General features: G+C 28.7%; 2 protein-coding genes across 6 annotated transcripts; both read left to right on the forward strand.

Moving 5' to 3' along the window:
• The first annotated feature begins 11,984 nt into the window (after positions 1-11,984).
• On the forward strand, positions 11,985-15,475 carry MPK7 (MAP kinase 7). Of its 5 annotated transcripts, none has more exons than XM_068614032.2 (4): positions 11,985-12,268; positions 12,600-12,717; positions 13,210-13,635; positions 14,491-15,475. In XM_068614032.2, the coding sequence occupies exons 3-4, from the start codon at positions 13,213-13,215 to the stop codon at positions 15,172-15,174; spliced, it is 1,107 nt and encodes a 368-aa protein (XP_068470133.1). In that variant the 5' UTR covers positions 11,985-12,268; positions 12,600-12,717; positions 13,210-13,212; the 3' UTR covers positions 15,175-15,475. The 5 variants fall into 5 exon arrangements, with proteins under 5 accessions (XP_068470133.1, XP_068470135.1, XP_068470134.1 ...); XM_068614034.2 differs by having other exon boundaries at positions 12,053-12,296; XM_068614033.2 differs by having other exon boundaries at positions 12,232-12,367.
• A 6,418-nt stretch (positions 15,476-21,893) lies between these two features.
• LOC137812129 (bZIP transcription factor 44) lies at positions 21,894-23,235 on the forward strand. The gene has a single exon (XM_068614037.2). The coding sequence runs from the start codon at positions 22,524-22,526 to the stop codon at positions 23,001-23,003; it is 480 nt and encodes a 159-aa protein (XP_068470138.1). The 5' UTR covers positions 21,894-22,523; the 3' UTR covers positions 23,004-23,235.
• Positions 23,236-26,456: the final 3,221 nt, after the last annotated feature.

A 26,456-nucleotide genomic window follows, 5' to 3' on the forward strand; every position in this document is an offset into this window, starting at 1 on the left:
AATAATGTGCTTAAAGAAGTAAAAATAGGAAGAATGTGGTAATTAAGTTTGTTGATAAAAAAAAAAAAAAAAGGGAATAAAATATGAGAAATTTGTCCTTATATTAGATGGATGGATTTGGATGGTGAGATGATTTAAGAAAGGAGGTTGGAGTGGTGGAGCAGGACGGCCATGTGCTGTCACCCACTACCCACAATTATTACCAGACAACCAAACAAAACAACAACACACCACATTCTTCACTTCTCTTCTACTAATATCTTATATTTTCTCTTATTATCAATTCATTATTTCACTAATTCATTTTTATAAATAATCAAAATTAACTCAATACAGTACAATGCTCTTTTTTTTTCAACTTATTTTTGTGATTCAATATTTACATCAAATCACTTAAATCTAATCCATAATAAGAAAGGGACCGGCAATTATGCTCGGTTATTTTAAAAATAAATATTCAATAATTCAATAAAAATAATTTCAAATTTTTAATCAGGGATATTATGCTTTTCATAAGTTTTTTTTTTGTTATTTTAATACTTTAAAAAACTAAACATGATTTGATGTTTTAAAACAAATCATTAGATTTTTTCTTTCATTTATAGATAAGAAACAATTCAATGGCTAAAAGAAAATATAAAGATTTTTAAAAAGTTGTGTTTTTTTACACTACATGTTTTTTACGAATTTTTTTTCATCAGTCAGTGCATTAGCAGTATTGTAGTTCACTCATACAAAGTTAAAAGTATAATGAATTTTTGATAAATTTTTTTTTCTTTTTTACAAAACATACCATGGATTGAGTGGTCAAAAATATACACTTTGTGGTTTTAATTATTAGAATTAATTTTAAACCAATATAAATGTTTATTATATATAATTTATAATTACAATTCTCTAATTAATCTTAACTCACTTTTAGAATAATTGTTTTTATTCACTCAATGAATTAGTGGAAAAAACTTCATCTCCAAAGTTTTTTTAGAGTTAAAGTGGATTTTTTTCTCTAAACAACCATTATAATTACATTTTTCTCCTTTTTCTATATGTAGTTTTTATTTTATTTTATTTTTGAGTTATAACCTAGTTATTTTGAATTAGTTATGTTGAATTAGGAATAAGATTGCAAAGTAAATTATTTGTGTCCCATTAGCTTGCAAAACTCCACCTCATCCCGTTATCTATATTAATTTTTTATTGTCGCCTATAATTATTTGTTGTTAAATGTAATTAAATATCTTTATTCATTATGATTAATATTAAATGTTTATAATTACCTATAACACCCCGGAAATATATCTAATTATCTAGATACACGTTTTACATATTTCTATACAAACTTTTTTCAAAATATTTCTATTATAAGATTATGATTTATAGAAATACAAATATTTACATATTCATAGTTCAAAATAAAACTCTAAAACTTTTAAGTCTCCTGCACCTGTATGCCCATCTGCTCGTGTACATAGTACAATCATCGCTGTTCAAACACAACATAAAACATCACATGAATCTACACATCCAAAAAATATTCAACAAACAACGTCTTCTGGAAGACCCGTATTAAGTAAGTCTTACCATATACTAACACCTAATCTAAAGATTACTAGCGAATCCAACAAAAATGATAAAGGTAAGTTCAATACAACTCAAGTCATGCATCTCATATGTCACGGTGTGCATGAACTCTCCCATCATGTTCTTACCCCTTGATATCTTAGTCTATGTGATTTAGATCATCAGTGAAACTCAAAGATTTCTGTTACCACATAGGTATCAATACTTAATACACAAACAAACATCAGTCGATACATTATCCAAAATGTATGAATTCTATCCCATACTATTTTCATCATAGAATATCATTCAAAACGCAATCCAATATATTTAGAATCCTATTTAACATTAAACAACAACACTTAAATACTAAACCATTAAAATCTAATATTTTTCACGAGTTTAAATAATATACAAACAAACAACACAATATATATATATATATAGAACATGTCTGCAAGAGAAATTGAATATTGGAACCACATCCCCTTTGCATTCAAATATTATATCCTATGATGCTATTAAAAATTAAATTTAGTTTCTCTTACCTTAATTGTTTGTTTTCCAAACAACTTCTATAATTTTATTCCTCACCGTCTATATAAGCTTCAAGATTTACGAACCTAATGCAAATTATTCAAACTAAACAAAAATTCAGTATATAGTAGAATAAGTTGAGAGGATTAAACTTCTCAACTGGCCACGCCAAGATTGATGACTAAATCCTAAGGAAAAATAAAGAACAAATGATCTTTAGAGTAAAATTGAACTTACTCTATTTGAAAATCTGATTGATAAAAATGTTCATTAATTCGTCAACGGTTAGAACGTGGTCCGATCAGATTCTAAAATAGATAAAAATTGAAAGAGTATAGTAAAAGATAAGGAGATAAGAGAATATGGAGAGGGAGAAAAGAAAGAAGAAAAAGAAACGTGGTGGGGGGCGACTTTGCACCTTTATTCTTTCTTTTTTTTAACATTCTTACATTACCAATTTTATATTTTATTTTATGGTTTATTTTAATATTTGTTTCATAATAAGCTTTTATTTTTACTTGTAATAAATGATAAATTAATTTTATTTTTTTAATTATTCTACCTGCAGTAAAATATTGTTTTTATAAGATACTAAAAAAAATAGAAATTACAAAAGAAATTGTTAATTTTCTTAAAAACAAATTATACAGCTTGACCCACAAATTCAAGCCTATAGCTATGTGTGATGGATTAGATATATTAACTCACAAGTGTTATACAAGATCGCTATTATCAATATATTTTTATACATGTGAAATACAAGATGGGTAAGAACGGGACTCTCGAACCCGCATTTATAAAAATTGAATAAAATTAAAACTCTTCATTAAATAGCTGTTTTTCTTTAAGTTAATATATATATTTTTTAAACTATCAATTGTTAAAGAATACTTTTTACTTAAAAATATATGGGTTAACATCCTAATCCATGAGATTTTTATGGCATTTTGATTCTAAGACTTTTTTTTATATGATGTTTTGTGGTCGTGTAGACTTTTTTACCTGACCCTGTGTATCATTACCCAGTTTTGTAAAATATAACAAATTTAAAAATCTATTTGTGATGGGCAAAAATTATTGATTTTTTTAATTGATTTTGTGTACATTTTTATTTTTTATATTTGATGATGAATTTACTAGTTGGAATCAAATGAAACCTAAAAGTCTCGGTATCCGGTTCAGGTTAATCGATATGTTTAAAATGTATTAAGATTAATAAAAGATTAACGAGTCCAAATCCTACGAGAAATTTAGATAATAGACCCTTAAACATGATTTAAACGTTAATCTAACCCAACAGTTACGGATTCATTATAAACATATAAATAGTAACAACTTTCGAAAAAAATGTACGTCATTATTACACATTTATTGCATCGAGCATAAAAAATTGAGTACTTATTTGAGCGTTAGAGCACCTTTTTGAAAGTTTTCTCCCGACCTATAACCTACAAAGAAGGAAAAATTTGACTGAAGCAGAGGAACAAGAACCGAGGAAGAGAGACTAAGCCGAACAAGTTCGTGAAGTAGAAATAGAAACGTATACCGACAACCAAAGCAAATGAGTGAATTGTTCAACAGATGAAAGTTCTCTCAGTCTCTTTTGTACGATAACAATGAACTTTTTAGTTTTCTTGATAAAAATAATAAGTTGTTATTAAATCATTATAATAATTAACAAAGAATAAATTAATTTTATAACTATTTTATTTTAATGTTATTTTGTATATGTAAATAGTTTTTATTGTAATAGTAGTTATATCGATTGCTTAATTATATTTATTATTTTTAAAATCGTAAAAAAATATAGACATATACATCTTACGCATATATTTTCACCATGAAATAAAATTAAAGTTAGTCTTAGAAAACTTGTGCGAGGCATGAATAATAATAGGTTAAAGGGGTTGATCATGGATTTGAGAATTTATATGATTGAAGTAATATTCTAAAATCCCTTATAAGTTTATTTTAGTTACATCTATAGCTTTATTTGTTAAATAAAACAATTTCAGGAGAATTATTTATAACATTATATATTCTCATGGTGTACGTATTTATTTTTCCATTCCACTCCTAAATAAATATTAATATTTAAAATGGTCACATCCACTAAAATGATTTTAAAGTATCCTATATCTTCAAATAAATATTATTCAATATTAATTAACTCACAAGTAATGACACACAATTAAGAAGGTTTGGGTAGTTATATTATCAATGAACAGTATTAATTAGGTATTTCATTTAAAAAATTTGGGGATCCCTATCCCAAGGGCTTAAATTATTTGATGATGTTTTTAAATTTTGTTCCTTAATTTTTTTGTTTTATCTCACTCTGTTCTTATGTTGCATTTACAATAATTAAAAAAATGTATATTTCTTGCTGGGTTGGTGATGTTGTTGATGGGAAATTTTCCTAAGATATGATGTTTTGTTGCATGCATGAATTGGTAGTTGAATCTTGCTTCAAAAGAGGTCAAATTGTTTTTGTAATGTTTGGGGCCATATGCTGCACGAATGAGTACTGTAATGATAGTTCCACAAAACCTTAATCCATGTTGAAATAAATAAAAACCTTGCATGATAAAATTGTTGAAATACATTTTGAGGGAGAACAAGTTTTGTTTTAACATTGGAGGGTTTATGTATGAGTGTTACAAACACGGAAATATTTATTTTTAGTATCCATTTTTTCTTATTAATTATTTATGAAAGTATGTGTTAAACTTTTACTCAAAAGCTTAAGCAATAGATAGAGAAAGAGAGGTTGAAGAAGGTCTTAGTACTTAATATTTTGAGTTAGGTGCATATCCATAAATCTCATTTTAGCTTGTTATATTGGTATTTGGTTTGTAAAAAAAAGTTGGAGTAGTTTGATGTAGTTATATGTTACCTTATACTTATACAAGTACAAGTGAAACAAAAAATAAAGAAAATTGATATAGTCTTTCGTAAATTTGAATATTAAAAAAAATGAAACTTTACTGTAAATATTTTGCTAAAATATAAATATTTAAAGATAAAAAAAATATACAATGAAAAATATAAAAGGAGAACATAAAGTTTTATCTGTAAATATTGGAATCGATGAAATGTTGGATTAAAATATTTATTTTAACATATAATTGTAATATTATCCAGTATAGACTAATGAGAGTTGGGGAGTTGAAATATCCAATTCATCCCACATATTATTATTTTGAGACATTAAGTAGCTTGCATGACTCACTTGATTGACTCAAATTATTGTATCTTTATAACAAAACGAACAATTAATTTGATATAAAAGATAAAATAATTTTAATATTCTTTTAATTTATAAATGATTGTATAAGAAATTGTTTTATTTTATAATTAAATAATATTTTATTAGTTATTATTTGAAAATATTTTTCAAAGTATTTTAAAAAAAATTAAGTCTATCTTACACATGCATTATATTAGACATTTATTTTGATGTAAATTAAACTGCATAATACACGTTAGTTTACCTTTGTTTGGATGGATGATGAAAAGTGAGAAAAAAAAAGAGAATCATAATGTAAAGTTAAAGAATTATAATTAAAAATATTAAGTTATTTGAATTAAATGAAAAAGAAAGAAACAAGATAAAAAGAGAGAAGGAGTGACTGAAAATATTGTAAGTTTGTAATTGAATGAAGTGAAAATATATGATAATTTTGTATATATTGTCAAAAAATGTTATTTATGTCATTATTTAAACATTTAAGGTTTTAGGACTTTAGGATTTTTAGAGTTTAAGAGTTTAAGATTTATGGTTTCTTTTTAGTATTAATAATTTGTTGCTTCAGCTTATATTTGACTAAGATTAGACAATTGATTTATTAATTAAAACATTATCCTCTTTTCTTTGCTTGCTTTATACATTAATATTATTAACATGATTTGCATCTTATATAATCAATTATGTATTATGTAGGTTAATGTCTCAAAAAAGTTTATGATGTTTTAAGTTTCATAATTGACCAGTAATTTTATAAAAAATTATCATTAGTAATTAACAACAATTATTTAAGAACATTATTAAGAATTCATTATGTCTAACTCTTCTTAAACGTCTTTGTTCTTTATTGAAAAGTTATGATTTACGCCTATTTTTATTATCAAAATCACGTATTCAAACTCATCAAATCACCTTTTTTTTTCTTTATATAATTACTTTACAAAAAGGAAAATAAAATTTTAATACACTTTTTTTTTATGTTGAGGATATAAAGTGTGATAATAGAGGGAGTATAATAGCTTAATTAATCTCGGTAAGAAATGTCATTGATAAGTGAATTTCAAACATAACTTAACTTTACCACAACACTAACTTAATAAGAAAATATTTACACTCACTTTTATATTATTATTTGATCATATTTTTAATTGATATGAAATCTTAAACACGCTCACTCGTGTTCACCATATCGAACATTGGAATAGAGGGGGTCCGATAGTGAGTGATATAATAAACTCAACAAACTTCACTGAGTTGTACATTAATAAACTCTTACACCATGTTAATAAATAAATTTTAAATTTAATTCAATCTCACAAAATTAATTTACAATGTAAGAATTTTATCTAACTTATATAATCATATCACTAGAAAATATAGAATATACATTAGTATTTATAAAACAATGGATAAAACAAAACATAATGACATAAATTCTAATAAAAATTATTAAATTTGATAAAGTTGTTATGTTAATTAAGTTGTCACACAATACTTTCTATATGGAACCAAGGATATATTGGAGTATTTGATCAATAGTTTGAAGTAATGTAATAAAAACTTGGAGGTGGTGCACTACTTTATTAAAGTGAAGTTGAAGATGTATAATTTAAGAGACCATAATCTTCAACAAGTATAAAGCAAAATCAATAACGTAATTTTATCATAATCTTAAAAATAAGGTTTGATGAAAAAATTAAAAGTGAAATTTAATATATATATAGAGAGAGTTAAAATATATAGAGGCACGAATTACCTTCTTTCACATGGATAATGAATTTTGGATAAATGTCTCGATTTAATTAAATAAAATAAGTATACATTTTTAACATATTCGAATTATTATCATATTTTCCAATAGTGTGTTTATATAGAAACAAATTAGAGAGTAATTTATTTTTATAGAAAATATAAAATGTTCTATAATAAAATATATTGTTTTGGTTGAAAACTTTAAAAGAAAATGAAAATATATAAATTTATAAGAGTAATTTGAACATTTACATAAACAATTTCAAATTCCAAATAAAAAGTCAGAATTTAAATTTTTTTATACTTCCTCTTCTTTCACCTCTACAGTTTTTCTTTTCATATTCTCTCATCAACTTAATAAATGTGTTACCGGTTTGATTTTGGTTGGAATATCTTTAGTTTATTTAAATTGAAATGTCAAAAATTGGTCAATGTGAATGTAAATAACTCAATATTATATTGGGATGATATTAACAAGTAATCTTACATTATTTCTCAATCAATATTAGTTAAAAAATTTGTTAACATCCATCGAGTGTTTTCTGATTGATGTCAAATACAAATTTGTTTTTTTTGGAATAATTTTTCAGTTAAGATGAACTAGATATTTTTTTTCTAACATAAATCGAGGTTGTTGTTTCAGCATTGCTTAGAATTTTCTTAATTAACAATAATAAAGTTATTTTTCAATTTTTTTTATTAAAGATGGTGAGATGTTTTTTTTTTTGGTTTTTGCTTCAAAATTTTAAAACAAACTTTTATTCCAAATTAGGTTGCGAAAATATTAGAGTAGTTAATAATGGCAATGGTTGAATTGTTAATGAAGTTACTAGTAGTAATGATGTTTGTAATGAGTATTAATTAGTAGCACTGACGTCAAAATATAGATGTAATAATACTGCTAACAATAATAATTAATTAGTAATGATAATAACGGTGATAGTTATAAATAAATTATAATAATATAATAAATATTTCTAGTGATTAGTGAATACGTTATTAGTTAAAAAAGTTATAACAATATTAGCTATAATATTGTTTAATGATGACGAAGATAATAACTAAATTTATATATGTAAGAATTGACTATTGTTTTAAATAGATAAAATGTACTGAATTTATTAATTTGAAAAAAAAGGAGAAAATGTGAAAATTTATAATACAGAGAACAGAAATTTTGTAATTTTTGAATGAAAAGATAAAAAATGAAAATGCAATGTTGGGAGGCATATTATTAAGGTTGAGAGAGAGATATTTATGAGTGATGAGAGAAGAATATTAAATGGCATAATTCTTAATTGGCACTTGGTAGTTGGCACCCACGTGCCCAGATTCTTATACATGTGCACAATGTGTACTCCTCCTTCTTCGTCACTACGACCACTCACTGCATACGTACATTCTTCTGTATATCAAATGCAGATATTTTAATTCAAATATTAAATTTAAGTTTTAGATGTTAATTTTTTTTTATTCAAATGTGCAAAATCATTTCTGAACTTTTCAGATTCAAGTTGTTAATTCTAATGTCCAAAAATTTACAATTATATATATGTTTTTATTAGTAGATTGATACTAAATTAATTTTTAGATTTGATAAAACTGTAACAATATTACCGTTTTGGATTAAATTTCAACTCTATTTTTTTTATTTGAGTGAAAATTTCTTAATTTGAGTAAAAATATTGCTGAAAGTAAAGACTAAGTTTATTTTCTAGTTTTACTTAAGTGAAAATTATTAGTTTGAGTGGAAATATAAAAAAAATCAAGTTTAAACAGTCCAAATATCATCATTTAATCTCAATTTATCCTTAATCATTCAATATATATATATTCACTTCAAACTCAAACTATAGAAAATTACTTATCTAAATCATATTCAAAATTCTACACTTTAATATGTATAATCTAGTTATTATATTTACAAAACTATCATATTCAAAACATTTTAAACAATTTTCTATTAGTCAATTTGTTTAAAAAAATATATAGTTTTTCATATAAATCAAGATATATTAAGATTTTATAAAAAACATAAATAAATTTCTTTACGTAATTTATTGCTCTAAAAAAAAGTTTTCAACTCAAACAAGAAAGCCACTAAAAATTTAAATATTTAAAATAAAATATTCAAACAAATATTTGAAATAAAATAAAATTGATAAATAAAAAATCTTAAGAGTAATTATGAACTTCTGTTATTTGCACAAATAGTTCAAAATGATTATTAACAAAAGAAAGAGAATTTAAAAAAAAAAGAGAAAGAGAATGAGGAAGAGTAAGAGAGAAAAAAAAAAAAGAGAATGGCGAGATGGGTGACAATGTGGGATGACTCGCCCTGTGGTCTGTAAAATGTGGTTTGAGTTAGCTCGTCCTGTGTGAGGACTACAAACTCATTTCAATGACTCGTCTTGCATAAAAGGTAACATGTGGATACGCGAGCTAGCCTGTATAAGAAAACTATTTTTTAAAATTAAAATTTCATTATTATAAAAAAACATACTTCTGCTGTTGGAAAATTAAAATTTCGTTCGTGTTTTAATTCATTCAATTAAGATAAAAAAATAATTAAATTTTCATTTTGCATATATTTTCCCTTTATATATATGTCAATGTATGAGAGTATCTTATCAAAGTTTTGTTACAAAATATTTTAATGAAATATCTTCTTTGTATTATTTTTTATTAAGAAATTTTAAATGTAAAACTTTACTTAAAACTAAATCCACTCTTATTTTTAATATTAACTTTTTTAGATGATTAAAATAAAACATACTTTTTTAGTAAATTATTATTTTTAAATAAAATAAAATAAAGGTTAGATTAGAATAATAATGTGTGAGTGAAATATGATTTTTTTTTTTAAATTCTATCTAAGGTGGATCTTGAGGTACAATTCCTTGAAATAAAGTATCTAAAACCGTACATTTAACATGTTAATTAAGAATGTAAACTCTAACTTAGGTGTTGATGCCCATTCCAAGAAAGGTTCATTAAAAATATTTAAAAAGGAAAGAAATATTTATAGAGGGAAAAAAGTAAATGAATAGAATGAAATACAGATTAAAACCAAAACTCAAAGATCTCTAAAGAAAATCCTTAAACCAATGGATTGATCTAAAATGTGTAGCCCATCCATGAAACTTTCACTAAAAAACAAGAAAAAAGAAAGGATGTAAGAGAAACCAATATCTATAAAAAAATAAACATAGGGTCATGGGTTCTTACTAATAAAAATCAAGTAACAGAGAAAAATCGTAATTAATTTTGAAATATTGAAAGTCCTAACAAAAGATAAATTTGTTAATGATGAGATAAGATAAGATAATATTCTCATGGTAAGATACAATAAAATCCTTATAAAATAATTACAATATTATAGCATCATAAAAGATAAAAATCATTTAATATGTTTCCATGAAAGTTATTGATAAATTTGTCCTTGAATTTTAGCATTAAATATTTTGTCAAATTCACTCTTAAAATTAAAGGTATCATCAAAATATTATGCCAAAATGATATTGAAAAACAATTTCATCAATTTCGTTGCTAACTTTTGACATACAGCTTAAATTAACGTAATCTCACAAAGAAACTTATTAATTTGATCCTTTGTATGTGGATCGATTTTAACCCATTTTTAAAATAAGATTTTTTTTTATTAATTCGTTCAATGAATGAGTTGAAAAAACTTCAAGGTCTACTTAAGTGAGCTAAAGTTAAAGTGAAAGAAGATTTTACCCATATAACACTAAAATAAAATTTAAGTAAAAATAAAAAAAGTAAATACAACTATCATCTTTAAAGTTTTGTCTTCAAAATACAATATATTATTTTTTTATAAAAATTAATAAATTATATACTGATTATATATACAAATTATATTTTAATATATATATATATATATATATAACATTTATAGTTTCATATTATATAACAAATTAATATTAATTTTCATATTATAATAAAAAAATATTAATTTTAATTTTAATTTTAATTATTAATACATATTTTTATTAATATTTAATTTTAATTTATTTTAATTCTAATATATATTTCTAAATTCTTTTATAATTTTTTTAAAAAATTATTATATTGATCAAATTTGTAAACTTACATTTTAAAAAAATTAAAAAATCTTTCACAATCATCACATCACTTACCAACTTCATTAAATTATCCTCACAAATCTATTCTAACATACCCCATCCAAACAACCTCAATTTCCTCTCAAATCGCTCTAAATCCACTTCCTTAAATCTTATTCCCAATCCAAACATAGTCAAAAGATTTTGAATTGGAAGTGTTCACTGTTACATATATTGACTCAACTCATTGGATATACTATTTTAAAATTCTAGGTAAGAAGGCTTGTAAATCACGCTCTTTTATTCAAGGTCTTGCTTTTTCATAGTTTGTAAGATTTTGTTTATTGTCTGATATTTGATTTGGATATTGGAGATATTTTTTATTTTATTTTTAAACCCCTTTGGAGTACTAATTCTTATGTTCTTGGTACTTTTATAAAGAATTACTTTAATAAATTCTGGTAATTTATTGGTATATTTATTTTGTAGATATTCTTTAAAGAAATGTATAAAATTCACATAAAGAATTAATTGTTGTTGCTTGATTTCCTTTAATTTGACCCCGTCAAAGATACTATCTTGTTTTAAAAAGAATATTTAAATAGGAAAGAAATCGGTTTGAAACAAGAAAGTGTGAATTTTGTATAAAAGTGATTATGAAATGATATATTGTTATTAGAAGTGTTTGAAAAAGAAGTAGGTAGAATCGGAAGGAAGAAAAAAAAGAGGGAAAAAATGAATGAGGAGTAATGTAGGTAGAATTGCATTGAATATTATTACATCACCTCAGTTGCTAAAGTACTTGCAGTTGTAGACGTAGGATAAGGAAAGTTGCCAAGTTGTTTGTGCCTGAGTCAAAATTAATACCAAACGCCCCCAACCAAATTTGTGAATGTTAACGTTAGCGTGGAAAAGAGAAAGAGAAAGAGAAAGAAAAAGAAAAAGCAAGACACGTTCTCATATTTTGCATTCTCTCTTGCGGCTAAAGCAAACCCAAACAGTAATAACACCACCAAAGAAAACCAGTGCCGTGTGCTTTGGGTTCCTCCTCCTCACTCATGTGACTCACAGGATCTGCTAAAATGTTAATTTTCTTCTCCCTCATTCATACCGTAACTAAATTCAATCAAACCCTCCTTTTATATATTTACATTGTATTTTTATTTCGTGTCTTTATGCTTAGGTAACTATATTATTATTATATGATATGGATACGTTTTATTTATTTATTATATGATGATGACTATGGCTATGGCTATGGCCTCCTTTTCTTCGTCTCTAGCCTGATCCCGATAAAATTGAGACATGTATTATTGTTTATATGATAAGATTTGAAATCATATGAAACCCACTTCGTGAATCCAATCAACTGTATTAAATTGTGGCTCAACTGTGAAAATTTGATTTTGGCACAGAACGTTTTCTTCAAGCTGCATCAATTGAGGTATTCTTCATCCTTGGATTCGCTTTTGGTGCCAGGGAGTCAGAGCTGCAAGGAAAGGGGAGGTGCTGGGATGAAAGCTGAATTTTGTGGTATGAGCGCTTTTCTCACTCTTTTTGGAATCAATTGATCTGTTTTCTTTGTTATTGGGGTGGGTGGGTTGAGATCAGGGAAGAGGAAAGATAAAATTGAATCTTTGGTATTTTTCTTTTAACAAAAAAGATGTCCAAAAAGATGGGCCAGGAGAGAATAGGTTCTAAAAAGAGACAAGGTGACATCAAAAGATCAAAACCCAGATGTAGAAATAACAAGTAAGAATTGATTCGAACCTTCTCTAACATGGCATAAAAAAGTATCCAATGATTCACCTTTATCCTGCAACAATACCAGTGGATATATAAATGCATTGTCTTTCTGATATTTGTTTGATACCAGCTTTAACAGACTGTTGATTGCTTGTCACAGTTAGTAATGCGTGATTCATGGCTATAATAATGAATTTACTGTTATAATTGTGAGTTTATTACTAGTCTCCTGTGTGTGTTTACTTGCTGAGAATATATTGTACTGTTGTTAATTTGCAGGGAATGGCAACTCTAGTTGAACCTCCGAACAGAATTAAGCCAAAGGGAAAGCATTATTATACAATATGGCAAACATTGTTTGAGATTGATACGAAGTACGTTCCAATCAAGCCTATTGGCCGAGGAGCATATGGCGTGGTGTGCTCTTCCATCAACAGGGAGACCAATGAGAGAGTTGCAATTAAGAAGATTGGTAATATATTTGAGAATTCTATTGATGCTCTGAGAACTTTAAGGGAACTGAAGCTGCTCAGACATATTCGGCATGAGAATGTCATTGCTTTGAAAGATGTTATGATGCCAATCCAGAGGACAAGTTTTAAGGATGTGTACTTGGTCTACGAACTCATGGATACCGATCTTCACCAAATTATTAAGTCCTCGCAGCCACTTTCCAATGATCATTGCAAATATTTCTTGTTTCAGGTACTAACCAGTTTCTCATGGTGTTTTTTCCATTCCTTCAGCTCTTCCTTCTACTTTCTAAACCTGTGGTTGTCAATTCTTTTTGGATTTGCAGAAATGCGTGAATTATTCATTTGAAGGAGATTTGGTTGGGGTTTGAAGTATAATTTCAAAATGCACTCTTTCAGTGTTTAATTGACATTGTCATGCATCGAAGTGAATTCCCCGTTTTCAGTTATTAACATACAACATAAGTGAATTAACTATTAAATATCCTCTTTCGTGCATTCTTATACAATATCATGAGGTTGTTTTAGAGGAGTTGGGACAATTTGAGTTGTGGCTTTACATTTCCTAGTTTGAATGAAGGTTGCCTGAGGCAAAGAATTTAGTGTTTCAATGCCATAATTTTTCAGGTAAGAAAGGGGGGTTTCTGTAATTTTCTTCTTCTGGCTAGATATTAGCATGGCATTTTAATCCCACCAAGTAATTTTGTTAAGTTAGATGATTAGATCATCGATATTTTATTGGTATGTCCTTTTCTTTAGTAATTGATGAACGTGGTTATGGCTCTCTACCTTTTTTTTGTGTCTTCTATGTTCGATCGTGTCCTATCGTGAAAGTCATTGGCCCGAATTGGGAAATTGATGTGACCTTAACATTGTTTGATTGAATGATTAAGCTTCTTAAGAAAAGAACCCATTATTGATTATACTTGTAACCCATCTTCTGCACATTTTTTTTTCACGAGTTCTGCTGTAGAATGTTTAGCAGCATTGACAATTAGAAACAGTTAACGGATTCTCTGTGAATTTATAATCTTTGCACATTTTAACTATTCTTGTGATTGATACTGACCATGAACTCTTACTTCAGCTTCTTCGAGGTCTTAAATACCTTCATTCAGCAAATATTCTTCACCGGGATTTGAAGCCTGGGAATCTGCTCATAAATGCCAATTGTGATTTGAAGATATGTGACTTTGGGCTTGCACGAACTAATGGAGTTGATGGTCAGTTTATGACAGAATATGTTGTCACTCGTTGGTATCGCGCACCGGAGCTCTTGCTATGCTGTGACAACTACGGGACCTCTATTGATGTCTGGTCAGTAGGGTGCATCTTTGCTGAGATTCTTGGTAGAAAGCCAATCTTCCCTGGCACTGAGTGTCTCAACCAACTGAAACTAATTATTAGTGTTCTTGGAAGCCAGCATGAATCTCATATTGAGTTTATTGATAACGCAAAAGCCAGGAGGTTTATCAAATCACTGCCCTATACAAGGGGGAGACACTTCTCTCAGCTGTATCCACAAGCAGATCCATTAGCCATAGACTTGTTGCAAAAGATGCTTGTATTTGATCCAACCAAGAGAATTACTGTCTTAGAAGCACTCCAACACCCTTATATGTCTGGCCTATATGATCCAAGGTGCAACCCTCCTGCTCAGGTTCCCATCAGTCTTGACATAGATGAACACTGGGGAGAACAGATGATTAGGGAAATGATGTGGAATGAGATGCTACATTATCACCCTGAAGCTGTTTCTGCCAATGCATAGATTGTTAATCCTTCCAAGGCTTTCTTTTCTAGCCTTGTTACCTGTCTCTAGTAGTAGTTCTGTTTTTTTTTTCACCCAGACAAACTGTAATCTTAAAGGACTTATAACTGCCAAATTTTGTACTTTGCATGACATTGCTTTGCTACTTTTTTAATTGGCGTCTCCACAAGGATAATGGCGTCTCGTAATGACTTAACTTGTATATAGCCATGCATACCGTTTTGGTGTTTCGGCTAAACCCCTTTTGAACTATGTTGTTCATCAGTTGTTTTCGTAAATTTAACAGAAAAGAGTTAAGTAATTTGTGCTTTCGAATGTATCCATGGTTATGGGATGATGCTTTCCGTAAATAACACGGCAATTCTCTCTAACTTGAATGTGGACCACTGCATGGTTTTCATTCTCGGGATTAAGAATTTTCAGTGAGTTAATAAGATGTAATAATTAAGTACTCATTCAACGAGATCTTTTAATATGAGAGCTTATTCATACCCTCAGTTATTCCCTTCTTGAAATATATTGAAAAAGAGAGTCATATATGACTTCTACATCAAAATGAAAGTTATAAAACAAAATGAATCAAATATTTTCATGAATTTTATTTGATCTGTAATAATATTTTGAAGTAGAAGCAGTATAAAGTTTGTTAAATAAGTAAAGACCTCAGATGTGGATACCTACCTTTTCTAGGAAGTGTTGCTATCATATTAACCATTAATTTGGTTACTGAGTTGATAACCATTAGAGAGTGTCTTGATGAACTGAGATGGGAATACCATTTGTATTCTCTTCTGATGTGTGAATGAATATCAAATCACAACCTTTTATCAAAGAAAAATAAATTCATACTCAACATTAGTATAAATCTAGAAGAAAAAGTGAAATTAGCAGCCTTTCCCTCTTAAAAATGCTAATATACGTTGGAAGTCTTTATAGTAGCTCATGGTAGTAAAATGAGATAAAAAGAACTCAATTTGGTGGAGGGATCTTAGAAAAACGGGTGAAGTAACAAGCCATGGGAAATGGTTTGAAAACATGGTGCATAGAAAGGTAGGGAATGAGGAGAAGACTGTGTTTTGGTCTCATACTGGCTTGGGGACATAATTTAAAGACAACATACAATAGGTTGTTCTTGGTCTCAGATTAGAAATTAGAGATGGTGAGTAGGTGACAACTGGACATGGGGTTTAACATGGAGCAGGGAATTGTTTGAGTGGGAAAATAATATCTACACTTTATGCTTAATCAGATCCAACAACAAAACATTGCAAAAGGGAAATTATCCAAACACCAGAGATTTTTGTTTTCTCTTTCTGCAAACAGTTGCATGAATCTGCATAACGTGTTATTTTCCCATGTTCTATCGCCTATAATATTTGGCAAATATCTTATAAGTGGGGGAATATTTCTGGGGCTTTACCTTGCAATTCGAGAATGCATTTGTGTGAATATTTTTCTAGACAAAACAATTTTAAGAAAACAGAATGGGATTTTCAATTTCATTTTGTTAGGGTTATTTTCACCAACAAAATTCAACAACAATAGTCTTTATTCCACTTTGATTCGCATATAACTTTCACATTCCATTGGCACCACAATTTCCACTTATCGAAAGAGGTTTTTTTGTGTCCATATTGGATTTGAAGATCCAACTCACTCTCCAACATGTGTTCTACAACTTCGATTTTGACACCGAAAACACTTTTCTAATTGTCTTAGTCCTTGACTGAAGTCACACAAACTTAGGTTTTCTCACTTTTCTTTGAGTTTTTATCGGCCAAAATGTTGTTATTTTTCAATTTGTTTGACTTAAATGTGATGTTGTTATGTCATGTTTTGAAACTATTTTATATTTTATTTTGTAATTCAATGCTTAATGCACTTTGTATTTAAATTTTAAGTTTTTTATTTGATTTTAGTTTAATTTAACAAACACTTAAAGTGCATTTGAAGTATATTGAAAGAAAATTAATTATATTTTTGCAAGTATGGGGAATCACGTATAACATGCTGAGTTTTGCAATATAATTTAAGTTATAATTTAAGATACAAGCTATGCGAGCGATTTTAGGGCCATAACTTTGTCCCAACTTAACTCTAGATGATATTACTCATATTTTAAGATATATTTTCTATTAAAGAGTATGTATTTATAATAAATTAACAAAAGTTTAAAATCTTCATCTTTTAATTCTATTAAAAAAAGGTTACATAGGTTTCCTAGTTCAAAAAACAAAATAAATAACATTCTTGTTGCAGGTTACGTGTAGACTAAGCTAACTCATTCAAATATTAAGATGATATAAAGTTGAGTTAATGAATATTTATTTATATGCACATTATAACACTTTATTTGGACATATTGGTACTGTTAGTTTTGTTCTGTATAGTTAATGTTGTTGTTATAGTGAGATTATTGTATTTTGTATGGAATATGGGAGAGAATGTGTATAGTTTTTGAGTGTGTGATATGATGAATATGCAGAAGCAGTTGGTAGTTGCTTTGAGGAGTGGAGCAGAAAAGCAGTGAGTGAAAAAGGAGAAGTGAGTTGCACCCCAATACTCAGATACAGCACACTGCTGACTACTTAAAGTAACACAATGAGGATGCCATTCATAGGGTGGAGCTACCTCTGGGTCTGCTCACATTTTTTAAGATTCTACTTTCTTTTAAGGAACCATCTAAAACTTCATTCACTTAAATAAAGTTTTCATGGATTTCATTTTATCCAACTCTTATGATTAAATTAAGATTAATCATCATATTTTAGATATTATTTGTTTTTTTTTTAATATCTAATGTTAAAGGTGTTTGATTGAGTAAATAGTTACAAAATGAAGACGTTACAACACTACAAGAAAATCATTAAATATAAACCAATTTTTAGTTTCTAAATTTAGTCTCTAAGACTTTGGTTACTAATTAGGTGTCAATTTAAAAACTATTTAACAATAAAAAAAATAATTTAGAAATCAATTTTTGTTTTAGTTTCTAAAATGGTTTCTAATTTAGTTACTATTGCAACTAATTATTTTGATATCTAAAAATTGGTTTCTACTTCATGATTTCCTAGTGTAAACATATAAATTTACATATATTAAACAAAAAGAACCACATGATATGTACATAGTCAACAACTAAAAAACCAATTGAAAACTAAAAATTTAACCACAAGTTGGAAATGTTTTAAGTTAGTTTATTGAATTATAAGTATTTGATAAAAATATTTACTAAACTTATAAATGTAAAATAGCAATATGACTATAAATTAGAAAATTTAATTTGTTTGTAAGGACAAATACTTAAGTAGATAGCATATTGTATATTTTGATTAATATAATAATTAAAATATCTTGAAGTATTATTTTAAAATAGTATAATATTAATTATTAAAATAAATCATATAAGAGAAAATAAAATCCTAGCTTATGTAAAACAAAGGAAATACATTTTTTAATAAATGTTTTAACGATAAATAAAATAATACATAATCTAGAATTAGAAGGTAGTTTAAAAAAACACTTTTAAAACAACGTCTGAGAAAACATTACAAGAAAAACTACAAACTACTAAATATATTCGCTTGTCAACAAATTTTTAACTGATAAAAGCTAAAATTAAGTATTAATCAAGAGAGTTCCTGGAGTTAAATAAAAAATGATTGACCACTAATTAATATTATTATTGCCTATTTACAAAATCATTATAAAGTTCATCGATTCTAGTGACATGTTAAGTTGTTAATTATGCAAACATTATATAATAGTTAGATGAAAGGCATGTTTGTTTTACATATATGAAGAAATTATTTTCGCAATATGCATACGTAGTTGTAATGTAGAAGAGTGATTATTTAAAACTAATGGGTATATATAGTAAATTCTGATTACGTATGATTCCATCCAACTTTAAATCAAACAGATATTTAATATTATTTTAGTTGTAATAACTCGTGATTTTTGAATAAATAGATAAATAAATAACTATCACGATTTTTACTAAGAAGTAATTTATAAGAACTATACTTAGTTCTTATCATAATAACTAACATAAAATAAATATCATTTGGTCAAAAAAGAGGAACTAAAGCAGCAGCCATCTAATTTTTGTTAATAAAATTATAACATTTTGTAGATAACTGAAACAATGAAGATGAGTTAGTCAAAGTAAAAACGAAATAGCAGCCATTTTAGTTTTTCCTTGGAGAAGACTAAAATTTATATATATATTCTCTCCCACGTGGAAAGCATTTGTACATTTTTCTGAAGCAGAAGGAGTCACATTCAATATTGGGTATGGTGATGTCATTGACTTAAGTGATAAGGTTTATGCTTATAGTTGTTACATGCATGAATGTGTATGTTAACTTGAACCTTCCCAGAAACAATACATAAAGATGAAAAATCAGTGACCCTACTCAAGTAGGTTAAGAAAAAGGTTGTTTTCTGCATTCATACTCAGAGACATTTGGATGTTCTAGCAACGTAGAGAGACAAACACTCAGAATTTAGCTCACAAATGGCTCTCCATTTCAATCTTGCAAACTTTTTAGGAAATCACTAAAATGGGATGTATTTTATGGAAATTACAAAGTTGAGACTTTTCTTAATAACTTGTTTCAACGTGATATATTTTTTACACAATTTTATTTTGATGTATCAAAAATTGGTGTCATTTTAACACAAATTTAATTTTAATATGTAAAAAATATATCGTGGACGGTTATGTATCAATCGGTTAAATATTATAGCTAATCGAGTCTTGTACGGACGTGCAGGCCGATCGACATACTAAAATCATTAACGCGCAAATTAAAGTCAGTAAAACTAAACTGTCATTAAGAACTAGGTAATACACTTCTAAGTGTGATTCACTCCACTAGTCCGACCTAATAAGGTAAGTCCATTAAAATAATATAAATAACGCATATTCTAAGAATAAGGTACATCATTATCACTGTACACCTCCGAGTGTCGAATCCTCTTTTTACTGACTTGAGCGTCGGAGTATCTTCTGCAGGTACTTCCATTCGGCATTCACCTGAGAATGAGAGACCGAGACACGAAGAAGTAGCGTGACGAAAAAGATCACAGTGGAGCTCTAGCAACCTACCCAAAAGAAGACGAAGTCATTCAATAGTTCTTTAGATCTCATCTCCTAATAAGAACATATCTTTTTTATACAATTTCACCTTGTGCCAATACAATTTTATTTGATGTGTAAAAGATTATATTTTTTAAGACGACTTTATCTTAATGTATCAAACACAACTTCATCTTAAAATATTGTGTTATTTTAACACGACTTTATACTTGATGTCTTGATGTATAAGAAATTGACGGTGTCATATTGGCACGAAGTACGCCCAACTTCACAATTTGGAGAAAATGCATTCCATATGTGATTTCGTACAAATTTTACACGTAAAATGACCCTGAATCTTGCATGATCTTTCTTTGTCTTAGCTGCATCAAGTAATAGCTGGAATGTGTATATATGTATATTATTGATTCATTGGAAAACGTAGTGTAAACCCCCTCTTAAGAAAAGTTGTAAGAAATAGTTGGGTTGGCATGGCCACCCACTGGATTTTGGTCGAAACCTTTTTATTTCTTTTCCAACAACTCATAACTGGAACCATGTGCTTACAGTAGAATAAGTAAATGAAATATAAATGTTTTTCAGTGGTCAAAAGCTGGATGTTGAAAAAAGCATCGATCACCTTCGGTAAATTAAATACTCCACTACCTCTGCTACATCATGTGACAATAATTGATTTTAAATTATTTTTCTAGTGTATATACCTCAAATCAAACGCAAACAATAATTAATCTGGTTTTGGTCTGCTTAATTAAATTAATCTTATAATACCAATGCTGTGTTTTCAAGACATCTTTGTTTTGGTGGATATAATTATAATACAACTAGTGACAGATAGATTTAAGCCCAAACCATCTGCAAGCCACATATCTATACTATATAATACTGCACCGTCAAATACTCTAAAACAATGTGCTAGTTTCATCTAACTCATTATTTGATTCCTTTTTATGTACTTGAACTGTTTATATAAATTTTACAGAAACTCCAAATGCTTGGGTCATGGAATAAACAATAATCAGAAACTGAAATTTGTGTATAATAGTTTGAGTTTACAGTAAGAGGTCAATTGCAGCTCACTCAAACACCATAGACATATAATAATAGTAACAGAGAGGAGGAGCACCAAGAAAAAAAAATGTAGATTTTTTATTAAAGTAAAGAAGTGCAACTACCATTCATTGATGACCTAAGATTCCACCCCCACCATCCATTGATAAATAAATATTTGAAATAGGTGGTCCATCATCTACATTGCAGTTACCACTTGCAAAATGGCAACTTACAAATATAAATTCAGTAGATTATGATGTACTTGTTTTGAAAAAGTTTTACAAAAATATCTTTAGACTGTGAATAGAAATTAAAGTGTAAACAAACATAAAATAAATCTGCGCGTGCACATGAACAGAAGCAGTGACCATGGTGGCCCTGAGTGACCTTTTCCCAGTACTTTCCCCCTTTCCCTGTTTTTTACCTTCTTTTATTTCTGACTTTTTAATTCTGCAGTACACTCCAAAAAACAAAAAGCCATTGTCAAAAATTTCTGCTTTTTTTTTTTTATTCTCTTTCATTATTACAATGGGTAATTATTTTCTATAAATTCAGCCCCTCAATCTCTTCAAAACCTCTTCCTCTTCTTCTCTTCTTATCCTCCTCCTCAAAACTGGTCAAAATCTATCCAATCCCTTCTTCTTCATCTTCATATTCCTTCTTATCATCATCTTCTTTGTTGCCTCTAGAATTGAAAACTTCAGTCTTTCACACCCTTTTCCAACCTCTAGATTTTTCTCCCCTCTATAATTATCTCAACCACACACATCATCAACCACAAATCTTGTTCTTGTTCCTCCCAAAACCTAATTCGTCTCTCTTGCACAGACTGATTTCGATTGTTGTTAATCTGTTCATACTCCCTACAGATGTTATGATGAATGATTGAGAGACAACGCCAATGTCTTCTCCAGTAATCAGCGAGATTCTCCTCTCTGGCTTCACCATAAACTCTTCTCTAAGACGCAGGACACACTTGGTTCAATCTTTCTCAGTTGTTTTCCTCCACTGGTTCTACGTTTTCTCATGAACTAAATCAACCTCTTACTCGTTCAAAAATAATAACATATTTCTTTCCACACAACAACATAGTACCCGTGTTTTTATTTTCCCGTTGGATCAATACATAACATTCAATCATTAAACCTAGCTAGAAAATTAGATTTATCAATCAATTATTGCACAAATAGCACGCATGGCTTCTCCCGGCGGAGCCTGTTCATCCGGATCCAGTTCTCTTCAAAACTCAGGGTCCGAGGGAGACCGAGGCATGGTGGATCAGAGGAAGAGGAAGAGAATGCAGTCGAACAGGGAATCGGCACGCAGATCGAGGATGAGGAAACAGCAGCACCTGGAAGGTTTGAGTGGCCAATTGGATGAGCTGAAAAAGGAGAACAACGAGATGAACAGGAACATAGGCATGACGACGCAGGTGTACCTGAAAGTGGAAGCAGAGAACGCGATTCTGAGGGCGCAGATGGCTGAACTCAGCAACAGATTGAACTCTCTGAACGAAATCATCAGTTTCATAAACTCCACGAACTACTTGGTGTGGGATGAGGCACAGGAGACTCAGATGTTCAATGATTGTGGCTTCATGGATGCTTGGAATGGAATGCCCCTCAATCAACCAATCATGGCTTCCGCTGACAATGACATCTTGATGATGTATTGATTGCTCAATTTTCTCAAAGGTGAATCCTTCGTGGAGTTCATCCATTGTAACACCACATTGTCGTCTTTGCTTGTCTCTCATGTTAATTTCTCCTCTTTCTTTTTCTTTTTCTTTTTCCTGTAATCTTCCATTGTTTTCTCAGTTTATGTTCTTTAAGGTTGTTTGTAATTCAAGCGGGGTTTTCTTTTTCTTCTCCAAAAACTAAAAAAATGGACCTTTTAATTTCCATGTACACGTGATTTTCAGTAATTTCCTCTCATTAATCAAATGCCCAACTTTATAATATGTTTCTGTCATGTTCATGAAAAAAATTGTTTGATTAATGGGTTAAACAGCAATAAAAAAGAATCCAATAATTTACATGTTAACATATTTTAAAAGATGTATTTACATCAACTATGATTTATGTAAATAAATTTAAACTAATATAAATTTTTGTATATATATAATATGAAAGAAATTTTCAATCTAAAAATAAATTAAAAAAAAAATCTAATAAAAAATATTAAAAGGTTAGTGTGAATGTTAAAGGTATTTAGTTATGATATCTCTTGAAGTGTAATTCTTACAAAAATATACCTTTCTTTTGTAGTGTGTTATTTATTATAGCCTGATAAGATGGTGCCGCATTTTATTGGTAGCTATCTCGAAAATAAGCACTTCATTTGACTAATAACGTTTTCATGAGAAGCTAAGTTCGTTTATAAATTTGAGATTATCAAAATAATTAAGAAAGTGTTTTTTTTTGGAGCATACAAATTAAGGAATTTAAAAGAACAAGATGAAGGGGTTCGCATTAACTTGGATGTTGACAGATTGTGTTTAATAATATTATTGTGAAATGATGAGCATGTAAGAGAGATGAGGTTAACAAAAGTTTAAAGTGGGTGGATAGTTGATGTTTTTAACTTAGAAAAGGATACACTTTGTTTAATATATATGATATCATGATTGAACCATTTCCCAAAATCCAAGAGTTAATTTGTGCTTAGGAATATAATACTTGCATTATTGGTTGTGCATGATTTCATTGTTGAACAAAATATTTGGGGAACATATATAATTAGATAGTTCATCATCCTAGAAAAATGAAAAGTGGAATATATGGAATATTCCTTCTCTTGAAACTATTAAAAAATTTGGTTCTTTAAAGAAGAGGAGGAGAGAGAGAAAAGGAACCAGAAAAAAAAAAGTGAATATTATTCATTATAATTTCAATAAATAGATAATAGATATTATATATAATATAAAGATAAAATTAGATAACCGACTCAATATGGGTATCACGCATTCCCTTAACAGTCTTTCTTAAATTTAAGGGAGACGATTCAAGCACCCTAAGTTTATGTTTAAAGGTTTGAAAAGAAGTGTAAGAGATGAGTTTGGTTAAAATGTCTGCTAATTGAAATTGAGCTGGTAAGTGAAGAATAGTGAGATGTTTATCGTGTACATAGTTCTGAACAAAGTGTAAATCAAGTTGGAAGTGTTTTGAACGTGAATGTATTATGGGATTGTCAAGAAGTTGAACCGCTTTCATATTGTCTGAGTGAATCAGTGGTGTGGAAGAGGAAATGTGAAGCTCTTGTAGCAAAGAAGTGATCCAAATAATGTCAGCAAGAGCAGTGACAACACTCGTATTATGTTTTCGTACTACCTTTGAGAAACAACTTTTTGTTTCTTATAAGCCCATGAAACAAGATTTCATCCAACAAAGATGCAATAACCTGTAGTTGACTTTCGATCATCCAAGTCACTAGCCCAATCAGAGTCGTTGAAACCAACAATAGAGTAATTTGGAGAAGAGTAAAGACGAAGACCATGAGTTGCAGTGCTAGCCAAATAATGAAGAATTCTCTTAACAACCTTCCAATGTGTCAACTGTTGTTTGTGCATGTATTGACAGACCTTGTTGACGGAGAAGGAAAGTTCAGACCTGAGGGTAACATATTGTAGAGCCCCAACGATAGAGTGATAGAGAGTAGGATCATCTATAGAGTATGAATCATCAACAATAAGACGCACAGAAGAAATCATGGGAGTGGGTTGTGGCTTGGAGGTGACCATGTTGGTACGCCGAAGAAGATCTTGAATATATTTGGTCCGAGATAGATGAATGATTATCGTTAAGCCAAGTGACCTCAACTCCTAAAAAATAATGTAGGGGTTTGAGATCCTTAAGAGCAAAATTAGTGCTTAAGTCTTTAATAAAACTCTGCACTAAAAGTTGTGAGCTACCGATGACTAAAATATCATCAACATAAATCAAGATAAAAAGAGTTTCAGTTGCATTGAAACGTGTAAACAAAGAGTGATCACTTTTAGAAAAAGAAAACCCCATTTAAGAAAGACTGTTGGAAGGTTTTTGAAACCATGACCAAGGAGTCTGCTTAAGACCATAGATAGATTTGTTTAGACGACATATAAGAGAGGGATTTGAGTTAATAAAATCTAGAGGTTGTTGTATATATATAGGAGAATCCAGATCACCATGAAGAAAATCATTGTTAATATCTATTTGGTGTATAGGCCAGCGGGAAGATAGCGTAATGGTAAGCACAATAGGGATGGTAGTTGGTTTGATAATAGGGCTAAAAATCTCTATAAAATCTTCGCTTTCCCTTTGATGAAAACCTTTAGCTACTAAACATGTCTTGTATCTCTCAAGAGAGTCATCTTCCGTTTGAAGACCCACTTGCATCCAACGAGATTTGCTCCAGATGGTAGAAAGGTTAAAGACCAGGTATTGTTATGCAAAAGCACGTCATACTCAGCTTGCATTGCATGAAGCCAAAGAGGATGAGTCATAACTTGTCTATATGTGGAAGGTTATGAAGAGGAAATGGTTTGGGTAGAGGCAGAGGCAAAAGAAGGAGAAAAGGAAAAAGACATTGTGGAAAAAAAAAAGGTTTTTGATCATGATGGGGTTATTTTTTTTGCTTTTTACCAAAATGGGGTCCGTTTAAAAAAAATTATAAATTTAGGCAAGTCATGCCAATTCAGCACGACTTCATATGCACAAATCGTCCCAATTAGACACGACTCTGTCATGTCATACTGAAGTCGTGTCAACTTAGCATGACTTCTGCTGCCACATCATAATTTTTTTTTAAATTTTATTGTTTATATATTGGGGTAGTAAGTTATGTAATGTTAAAAATTAATTTGATACAAAATTATCTAAGAGTGTTAGTTTTAAGGAACAAAAAATTGGATAATTGTGTATGGATCATGTTTGATGGTAATGTAATACAATAACTTGATTATTTGATTAATTAAAAATGAAGAAAATTGATATTGAATTTGGAAATAAATAGATAAATGAAAATTTATTGTATTTGGAAAATAAATAGAGAATTATTGTTGTGAATTTGCAAAATAAATAGCTTGAGAAGTAATGATTTTACAAAACACGTAATGATGAGAAATAATTAATTAGAATTAAACAAATTAGTG

The sequence above is a fragment of the Phaseolus vulgaris genome, chromosome 2 (genome assembly GCF_051622355.1).
Source record: "Phaseolus vulgaris cultivar YP4 chromosome 2, ASM5162235v1, whole genome shotgun sequence".
In the NCBI taxonomy this organism is placed as follows: domain Eukaryota; kingdom Viridiplantae; phylum Streptophyta; class Magnoliopsida; order Fabales; family Fabaceae; genus Phaseolus; species Phaseolus vulgaris.

Excerpts from the sequence above, each read along its gene's own strand:
- MPK7 (XM_090298853.1), top strand. The coding sequence starts at position 12,848 with ATGTCCAAAAAGATGGGCCAGGAGAGAATAGGTTCTAAAAAGAGACAA. Across the intron at positions 12,937-13,181 it reads CCCAGATGTAGAAATAACAA|AATATATTGTACTGTTGTTA; the intron begins GTAAGAATTGAT and ends TTACTTGCTGAG. Across the intron at positions 13,636-14,490 it reads GCAAATATTTCTTGTTTCAG|CTTCTTCGAGGTCTTAAATA; the intron begins GTACTAACCAGT and ends CTCTTACTTCAG.
- LOC137812129 (XM_068614037.2), top strand. The coding sequence starts at position 22,524 with ATGGCTTCTCCCGGCGGAGCCTGTTCATCCGGATCCAGTTCTCTTCAA.